General features: G+C 44.9%; 3 protein-coding genes across 8 annotated transcripts; 2 read left to right on the forward strand and 1 right to left on the reverse strand.

Annotated features, from left to right (window-relative positions):
* The first annotated feature begins 161 nt into the window (after positions 1-161).
* Positions 162-2,693, forward strand: LOC108045071 (transformer-2 sex-determining protein). 6 transcript variants are annotated; one of them, XM_017124255.2, is made up of 7 exons: positions 162-450; positions 519-568; positions 624-698; positions 1,116-1,269; positions 1,323-1,451; positions 1,811-2,183; positions 2,230-2,693. In XM_017124255.2, exons 1-7 carry the CDS (start codon positions 448-450, stop codon positions 2,244-2,246), a joined length of 801 nt encoding a protein of 266 aa, XP_016979744.1. In that variant the 5' UTR covers positions 162-447; the 3' UTR covers positions 2,247-2,693. The 6 variants fall into 6 exon arrangements, with proteins under 6 accessions (XP_016979744.1, XP_016979745.1, XP_016979743.1 ...); XM_017124256.2 differs by having other exon boundaries at positions 163-450; positions 1,116-1,263; positions 2,248-2,693; XM_017124254.2 differs by having other exon boundaries at positions 172-450; positions 2,248-2,693.
* Positions 2,694-2,855: 162 nt separating this feature from the next.
* Positions 2,856-3,559, reverse strand: LOC108045076 (biogenesis of lysosome-related organelles complex 1 subunit 1). Its single transcript, XM_017124264.2, has 2 exons — positions 3,424-3,559; positions 2,856-3,367 (listed from the first exon to the last, which is right to left on the reverse strand). The coding sequence occupies exons 1-2, from the start codon at positions 3,482-3,484 to the stop codon at positions 3,006-3,008; spliced, it is 423 nt and encodes a 140-aa protein (XP_016979753.1). The 5' UTR covers positions 3,485-3,559; the 3' UTR covers positions 2,856-3,005.
* A 68-nt stretch (positions 3,560-3,627) lies between these two features.
* Positions 3,628-9,265, forward strand: LOC108045068 (DNA-directed RNA polymerase I subunit RPA1). The gene is made up of 10 exons (XM_017124251.1): positions 3,628-4,055; positions 4,111-4,474; positions 4,538-5,903; positions 5,967-6,460; positions 6,526-6,811; positions 6,878-7,805; positions 7,868-8,072; positions 8,134-8,251; positions 8,307-8,406; positions 8,470-9,265. The coding sequence occupies exons 1-10, from the start codon at positions 3,713-3,715 to the stop codon at positions 9,192-9,194; spliced, it is 4,929 nt and encodes a 1,642-aa protein (XP_016979740.1). The 5' UTR covers positions 3,628-3,712; the 3' UTR covers positions 9,195-9,265.
* Positions 9,266-9,287: the final 22 nt, after the last annotated feature.

Below are 9,287 nucleotides of genomic sequence, written 5' to 3' on the forward strand. Positions count from 1 at the left end.
TTCTTTGTTTACCGAAACCTGTAATATTAATAGGAATTTGAAAGCGTAATAAAGGTCAAAATTTTCTTTGCATGAAATCAACAACAACTTGGATTAAATTGAAAACGAACAATTAGCTAATCTTAGAGGTAGAAATTATTTAAAAATTGTTAATAAAATTATTATTTTAAAATGGTTTTGACCTGATCATAGCTCATATAGTTTTAAGTCAGTTTTAAAAAATTGAAAAACTATTTGAACTAACGTTTTTTGATTGTGTTCGAATTAAAGTACAAAGGCCAACAAGGGTTAAAAGACTTATCGATAACACGTCCTCGTCTATCGTCACCCCAGCCGAAGCGTGCGTCTTCTCAAACGCAGACAGAATAAATAACATTAACCAAGCCAACATTTAATTAATAAACACTGTCTGGCTGTGCAATATAGCAGGGAATCAAACCCTTAAAGATGGTGAGTGCCTTAAACTAGATTATTGCAAAGTGCAAACCCAATAACAATACGTTTTTTCGCCACAAAAGTCCTCGCGTTCCTCCGAAGAGCGAAACTATTTACCACGCAAATTTGACAGGTAAGCAAAACATTATTTACATTAAAAGACCAAGTGTTGAGAATTTTAATTGTAGCAATAGCTACAACCACAAACGGTCGGCGTCATCCTCATCAGCCAGGACAACTTCCTCCGGACACAAGGACCGCCGGTAAATGTGTACACACAGATGCATGTGTGCCCCCCTACACGATAATTTTTGACACCGAGCATCGAGTAGTCTGGCAGTTTAGAAAAGTATTCAATTGTCATTTACGGCCTTTCATTTGGATTCGCCTTTCATCAGAGAAGGTCCTTGCTCTAGCCAAAAACTAATTCAAAAAAGACAGCGGATTTCCTTTATTTTTGGAAGAAAACTACCTCGCTATGTAAGAAACCAATCCGCAGCACTAATTTGTTTTGCTCGCCCGACAGCCGAAGAATAGGTCCGAAATAGATCGAATTGAATTGAATTAAGCAATAGAAATTGTCAAGCCACACAAAATACACAATTTTCAACCTGTCAGTTAGCAAGACCTGCAAGAACGAACAGCAAATCTAATTTCATTCCATTCTACACAAAATCAAGGTTGGACTTCGATTACTATGTCGGCCGTCGCCAACAGCGCTCCGGCTCTCTACGGCGTTCCCGTTCGCGTTCCGTCTCTGGGTCGCCGGGTCCGGCACCTCGCCATCATTCCGGACGCACATCCCGAGATCGCCAGCGAATGCACAAGGCACGCGTAAGTGTTTCTGCCCTCTACTACAGCCTAATTAGAAGGTTTTTTTCTACCAGGAACACCCACAAGCAAGTCGCTGCATTGGAGTTTTCGGTCTGAACACCAACACCACGCAGCACAAGGTGCGCGAGCTTTTTAACAAGTACGGACCCATCGAGCGAATCCAGATGGTCATCGACGCTCATGTAAGAAATTTTCTCAGTCATCGTAAAGATACCTCCTGCCAGAATGCAGTTGAACATACTAATCGGCTTGAAGTCTTGCAGTTTTGTTCTCGTTTTCGGCTAGATTAAAGTAGACAGCGATTGTGAGCTTTTGTGTACTCCAAACTATAAGCTAAAGGCTTGCTGTCACATCCACGTATAAATTTTAACTATTTTTTTGTGGCTTACCGGGCCATAGTTAATAATTCAAAGTAACTTGCCCAAAGAGTATATTTTATACTACAGTTCAAGTTTTTTATTCATTCAAAATTCTCCTCTAAATCAAATTAATATATTTTTTTTTTTAACACAAATAATTTTCTAAATCTAATACTGTACAGACACATCGTTCGCGGGGCTTCTGCTTCATTTACTTTGAGAATCTCGACGATGCCCGTGTGGCCAAGGACGCCTGTTCTGGCATTGAGGTGGATGATCGTCGCATTCGCGTTGACTACTCTATAACCCAACGCGCCCACACACCCACTCCAGGTGTCTACATGGGTCGTCCATCGCGCAGTGGACACTCAGGCCGCTCCCGCTCGCCCCGGGCAGGCGGGCGCCGTCGGGACCGCTCTGTCTCACCGAATGACAACTATCGTCAGCGCAATAACTACCGTAGCGATCGCTATGACCGCAGCAACCGCACCAGTTCTAGTCGCATCCGCTACAATCGCAGCAGAAGCTACAGCCGCTCACGTTCTCCCCAAACTCGTAAGTAAAAGCTTCGATAATCTTCACGAATCACGAATTTATCCAGTATATATTTCCAAATAAGGGCGTATCCCAACGCGCTATTAGTGACCCCTGCAGGTAATGGGGCCACTTCCTTAACTCGTGCTCCTATATCGGCCCTGCTGGATTCTGTAAAACGGCCTGCGGAGGAGCATACGACTGAAATATTGTGTTTTTGGTGAAACCATCCCATCTATGGCATTTGGTTGGCGAGCAGCTCACAACTAGACTAATTTCCAAATTCATCATCCACCCAAAAACAGATTCTTATTATAATTATTCGTTAACGATTACTGTTGCTGTACAAAAACGTAGTTTGTAAATATCAAATCAATTACCATCATTACATACAGATGTCCGCATAGATTGTGATATGTATTTTAAAGGAACCGCAGCAAACTGATAATGATAACAAAACTAAACTAATTTTAATTATAATTGTAATTGTGCAGCAAGTACAAAATAAAATTGAAATTGTACAGAAATCGAGATAGGTGCTTCTATTTGCTATGGTTGTTAGCCTTAATTGCTAGCAGTACAGAAGGCACAAGGCATGGGTTTTAGCTTTATAAAATGTTTTGGCTAATAAAATTAAGTAGAGATCAGCAAAAAACTACTTAACAAAATTCAATTTTAAAACAAAAAGTGCCATTTCAGTTAAGATAATTCTGGCTACTCTTAATTTTCATTTTATTTAATTGTAGACTAACTGATTAAGCGCTCGTTTGTATACGAGTAGAATACAATAATTCCAATTATGAATCATCTGACAAAATGCTTTGAGAAGAAACCTATAAATTCTCATGTGGCATTTGCTGAGGCTGAAGTCGAGGCCTCCACAGGAGGACCTGTAGCCTGGGCCGCTCGCGAGGCTTTGTAGGCCAGCTCCAGGCTCTGATTTATTACATGCATGTCCCCCTCAATGCTGCGTGCCCAGTTCTCCACATCTCCCAGCTCCTTTAAGGCACTGCTAAAGTTGTCGATGAGCTGCAGCCACTGGTGCGTCTGTTTGGCGAAGTTGGTGGCACCCATGTGCAGTTGCTTGGCCTCCGCGTCCAGACGCTTTTGGTTCAAGTAGGCCTGCGCCACGCCTACATTAAGGGTGTCCACCAGGGATTGGGTTAGCTCATTGGAGGCTTCTATGGCCTCTTTGCGTCGCACCTCTGGAAAGACAGTTTATATTTACTTTTTAAGCTAGGTTCCTAAACAAACTCCATACCCTGCTCTTGTTTCCGCTTCACCTGCTCCTTGTGGTGCTCCTTAACCATGGAAGTTAGCATGTTTTTGCTTTTAAAAACAAACGCCAATAAAAAACAATTTTTGTCAACACAAAGCAGACCAGCTGTTTCGCTAGAGATGCGCCCTCCACGGTCGAAAAGAATTTTCGATAGGCCAGTTTATTGTTATAATCGGTGTGGTTTCACCTCTAATAGCCACACACGTGCGATCTCGTTGCGCTAGGATTTGTATTTGATTTAAGACTAGAAACGTGAATTAAATCGGTCAAAATGGGTTCCAGGCGGCCGATAAACGTGCACATGTTCCCCTCGGATCTTGAGTTTGCCGTGTTCACCGACCAGGAAATCCACAAGCTGAGCGTGGTGAAGGTGATCACGGGCATTACGTTCGATGCACTGGGACATGCGATGCCCGGTGGTCTGTACGACATCCGGATGGGCTCCTACGGCCGGTGCATGGATCCCTGTGGTACCTGCCTCAAGATGCAGGAATGTCCCGGACACATGGGCCACATCGAACTGGCCACGCCCGTCTACAATCCTTTCTTCATCAAGCTGGTGCAGCGTCTGCTCTGCATTTTCTGCCTGCATTGCTACAAGCTACAGATGAAGGGTAACCAAAGTATATAGCTCACTTTCATCAGTAGTTAACAGCTCCTATTTTTCAGACCACGAATGCGAGATCATCATGCTGCAATTGCGCCTTATCGATGCGGGCTACATTATCGAGGCGCAGGATCTGGAGATCTTCAAGTCAGAAATTGTATGTCAGAACTCCGATGAACTGGTGACCCTGAAAAACGGCGACATGGTCCATCCCAACATTGCAGCCATGTACAAGCTGCTGGAAAAGAACGAAAATAACTCCGGCAACTCCACTAAGACGAGCTGCTCCCTGCGGACAGCTATTACCCATACTGCATTGCAGCGGGCGGGCAAAAAGTGCAGGCACTGCAACAAATCAATGCGATTTGTGCGTTACATGCATCGCAGGCTGGTTTTCTACGTCACAATGGCGGATCTCAAGGAGCGGTAAGATGAAACATCTTTTACTTTAGTAAAGTTTGAAAACTGAAGATTTTTTTCTTTCAAAAGCGTTGGAGGTGTCCTTGAAAGCGGAGGTCAGAACAAGGTTATCTTTGCCGACGAATGCCGTCGATATCTGCGCCAGATTTACAACAATTACCCTGAGCTGTTGAAGCTTCTAGTTCCAGTTCTGGGGCTGACAAACACTGATGCTTTGCAGGGCGATCGATCGCCCGTGGATCTATTCTTTATGGATACAATTCCGGTGACACCACCTCGCGCTCGTCCCATGAACATGATCGGAGATATGCTGAAGGGCAATCCCCAGACGGACATCTACATCCACATCATCGAGAACAACCATGTGTTGAATGTGGTAATCAAGTACATGAAAGGCAGCCAGGAGAAGCTCACGGAGGAGGCTAAGGCCGCTTATCAGAACCTAAAGGGCGACACATCCCATGAGAAGCTTTATAACGCTTGGCTGGCCCTACAAACTTCTGTGGATGTCCTCCTCGACGTAAACATGTCCCGAGAAATGAAGTCTGCCGAAGGATTGAAGCAAATTATTGAAAAGAAGGATGGCCTCATTCGTAAGCATATGATGGGCAAACGAGTGAACTACGCTGCGCGCACTGTCATCACTCCGGATCCTAATATAAACGTTGATGAGATCGGTATACCTGACATATTTGCCAGGAAATTATCTTATCCCGTGCCCGTGACGGAGTGGAATGTTACGGAGCTGAGAAAAATGGTGTGCAACGGACCGGACGTGCACCCCGGAGCGAACTACATCCAGGATAAGAACGGATTTACCACCTACATACCCGCCGATAATGCGGTCAAGCGGGAGAGCTTGGCCAAGTTGCTTTTGTCGAATCCAAAAGATGGCGTTAAGATCGTCCATAGGCACGTGCTCAATGGAGATGTCCTCCTACTCAACCGGCAGCCCTCGCTGCATAAGCCATCCATCATGGCTCACAAGGCTCGCATCCTGCAAGGGGAGAAGACCTTCCGACTGCACTACTCCAACTGCAAGGCCTACAACGCCGATTTCGATGGTGATGAAATGAACGCCCACTATCCGCAGAGTGAGGTGGCCAGGGCAGAAGCATACAACCTAGTGAATGTGGCCAGCAACTATCTGGTGCCTAAAGATGGCACCCCGTTGGGTGGACTTATTCAGGATCATGTCATTTCGGGTGTGAAGCTCTCGATTCGTGGAAGGTTCTTCAACCGCGAGGACTACCAGCAGCTGGTGTATCAGGGACTGTCGCACCACATAAGGGATGTCAAGCTACTCCCACCGGCTATATTAAAACCAGTGAACCTTTGGTCCGGAAAGCAGGTCTTGTCCACCATTATTATTAACCTTATTCCCGACGGCTTTGAAAGAATTAATCTGGATTCCTTCGCCAAGATTGGTGGAAAGGTAAGTTAGTTTTTTGGAGTGTATTTTGTTTCACATATTTATGTTTCTATCAATCCTTTGCAGAATTGGAATGTAAACCGTCCACGACCAGCAATTTGTGGCACAAATCCTCAGGAAAACGAGCTCAGCGAGAGCCAAGTGCAAATTAGAAAGGGTGAACTACTTGTTGGAGTTCTTGATAAACAGCAGTATGGAGCCACGACTTTCGGTTTGATCCATTGCATGTACGAGCTGTATGGCGGCGAAGTTTCCACCCGTCTGCTCACTTCCTTTACCAAGGTATTCACCTTCTTCCTGCAACTGGAAGGCTTTACTTTGGGCGTCAAGGATATTCTAGTGACAGGCGAGGCGGACAAAAAGAGAAGAAAAATCATCCGTGAGTCCCGCAGTGTGGGAAACAGCGCAGTGGCTGCAGCTTTGGAATTAGAAGATGACCCACCGCACGATGAATTGGTTGAGAAAATGGAGGAGGCCTATATGAAGGACACAAAGTTCCGAGTGATTTTGGATCGCAAATATAAATCGGTTTTGGATGGCTACACAAATGAAATAAATAAGTATGTTTATATTGGTTTCATATATAATCCAACCATGACAAACTATTTTTTTTACCTTTATTTAGAACTTGCCTGCCTGGTGGTTTAATTACCAAGTTCCCTTCAAACAATCTGCAACTGATGGTTCTTTCCGGTGCCAAGGGATCCATGGTAAACACTATGCAAATCTCCTGTCTGCTGGGACAGATTGAGTTGGAAGGAAAGCGACCACCGTTGATGATATCCGGCAAATCGCTGCCTAGTTTTACTTCATTTGAGACCTCACCCAAGTCGGGAGGGTTCATCGATGGACGCTTCATGACGGGCATTCAGCCACAGGACTTTTTCTTCCATTGCATGGCAGGTCGTGAAGTGAGTTTCGAATAATTTTAAAACAAGAATTTATCTGTATTTACTATTTCCTATATTTTATTTTAGGGTCTTATTGATACTGCTGTTAAAACCTCTCGCTCCGGTTACCTGCAGCGCTGTCTCATAAAACATTTGGAGGGCTTGAGTGTCCATTATGATCTCACAGTCCGCGACAGTGACAACAGTGTGGTGCAGTTCCTCTACGGCGAAGATGGTCTGGATATCCTGAAGTCCAAGTTTTTCAACGATAAATTCTGTGCTGATTTCCTCACCCAGAATGCCACGGCTATTCTGCGGCCCAGTCAACTGCGGTTGATGAAGGACGAGGAGGATCTGGCCAAGGTGCGGCGCCACGAAAAGCACATACGCAGTTGGCAGAAAAAGAAGCCAACCAAGCTGCGTGCCGCTTTCACACACTTCTCAGAGGAGCTGCGCGAGGAGGTAGAGGTGAAGAGACCGAATGAGATAAACGCCAAGACAGGTCGCCGTCGCTTCGATGAGGGTCTGCTTAAGCTGTGGAAAAAGGCGGATGCCGAGGACAAGGCTTTGTATCGCAAGAAGTATGCCCGCTGTCCGGATCCCGCGGTAGCCGTCTACAAGCAGGATGTTTACTACGGTAGTGTCTCGGAGCGGACGCAGAAACTGATCGATGATTATGCTCGGAGGAAGCCAGTACACAAGGAGACCATAGCGGACATTATGCGGGTGAAGACCATTAAAGCATTGGCATCACCTGGCGAACCTGTGGGTCTAATAGCCGCCCAATCGATAGGTGAACCTTCCACACAGATGACACTGAATACCTTCCATTTTGCGGGTCGTGGTGAGATGAACGTTACCCTGGGTATTCCCCGACTTCGAGAGATCCTCATGCTGGCCTCTTCGAACATAAAGACGCCCTCGATGGATATTCCCATAAAGCCTGGTCAGCAGCAGCAGGCCGAGAAGCTGCGCATAAATCTTAATTCTGTGACTCTGGCAAATCTTTTGGAGTGTAAGTGGTTAAATTCCCGGTTTTTGCATAAACTTGTATTAAATAGCAAATCCTTTATGTAGCTGTCCACATCAGTACCAGATTAACTCTTGAACCGGAGCGAGCGTATGAGTATGAAATGCGCTTCCAATTCTTGCCAAGAGAGGTCTACAAGGAGGATTACGGTGTGCGACCCAAACGTATCATCAAATACATGCACCAAACCTTCATCAAGCAACTGATTCGGGCCATTTTAAAAGTATCCAACGCATTGAAGACGACGAAAATGTAAGAATAATAATATGCAGATGAAGTATTTTTTTAATCATTAATTTGTTTACAATTCCAGAGTTGTAATAGACGACAAAAAAGACACTGAAAAAGAGGATGATGATTTGGACAATGCAGATGATGTGGGTGGTCGAAAAGCAATGGATAATAATGATGATGATTCATCGGACGATGACGTGAGTTAAGCTAAACATTATTTTAATCTTTATTTAATTGGGTTTTTATCTAAAGGGCGATGACGATGCGACTGGTGTGAAACTAAAGCAACGCAAAACCGATGAGAAGGACTACGATGACCCAGATGATGTTGATGAGCTCCATGATGCCAATGGTAAACTAATATTTTTATTTTTTATTTATGTAAGCGTTTATAATGAGTTTAATTGATTTTCAGACGACGACGAAGAGGCGGAGGATCAGGTAGACGACGAAAAGGCCGAGAACGATGATGAGAACGATGGCGACGACAAGTCGGTTGAAAGGCTGCTCAGCAATGAAATGGTTAAGGCCTATTCTTATGACAAAGAGAGTCATTTGTGGTGCCAGGTCAAATTAAACTTAAGTGTGCGCTACCAGAAGCCCGATTTGACCTCAATCATCCGCGAGTTGGCGGGTAAGAGTGTGGTTCACCAGGTGCAGCATATTAAGCGGGCCATTATCTACAAGGGCAATGATGATGAGCAGCTGGTCAAGACCGATGGCATTAATATTGGCGAGATGTTCCAGCACAACAAGATTCTCGACCTCAATCGCCTGTACTCCAACGACATCCATGCGATTGCCAGAACGTACGGCATTGAGGCAGCATCCCAAGTGATTGTTAAGGAAGTGAGCAACGTTTTCAAGGTCTACGGCATCACCGTGGATCGCCGGCATCTTTCGCTAATCGCGGATTACATGACCTTCGACGGAACCTTCCAGCCTCTGTCGAGAAAGGGTATGGAGCACTCCTCGTCGCCTTTGCAGCAGATGTCCTTCGAGTCCAGTTTGCAGTTCCTAAGGAGCGCCACCGGGTTCGGCAGATCGGATGAGCTGAACTCCCCGTCTGGTCGATTAATGGTTGGTCTACCGGTGCGAAATGGTACAGGTGCCTTTGAGTTGTTGACGAAAATTGATTAATATGTACGCTTTTGTAAAAATATAAGTTACAAGTTTTTAAATAAAAACCATAGATTAATGTTTGAAAACTATTGAAAAACTAATTGACTAATT

This window comes from Drosophila rhopaloa, unplaced genomic scaffold (genome assembly GCF_018152115.1).
Source record: "Drosophila rhopaloa isolate 14029-0021.01 unplaced genomic scaffold, ASM1815211v1 contig_115, whole genome shotgun sequence".
NCBI lineage: Eukaryota > Metazoa > Arthropoda > Insecta > Diptera > Drosophilidae > Drosophila > Drosophila rhopaloa.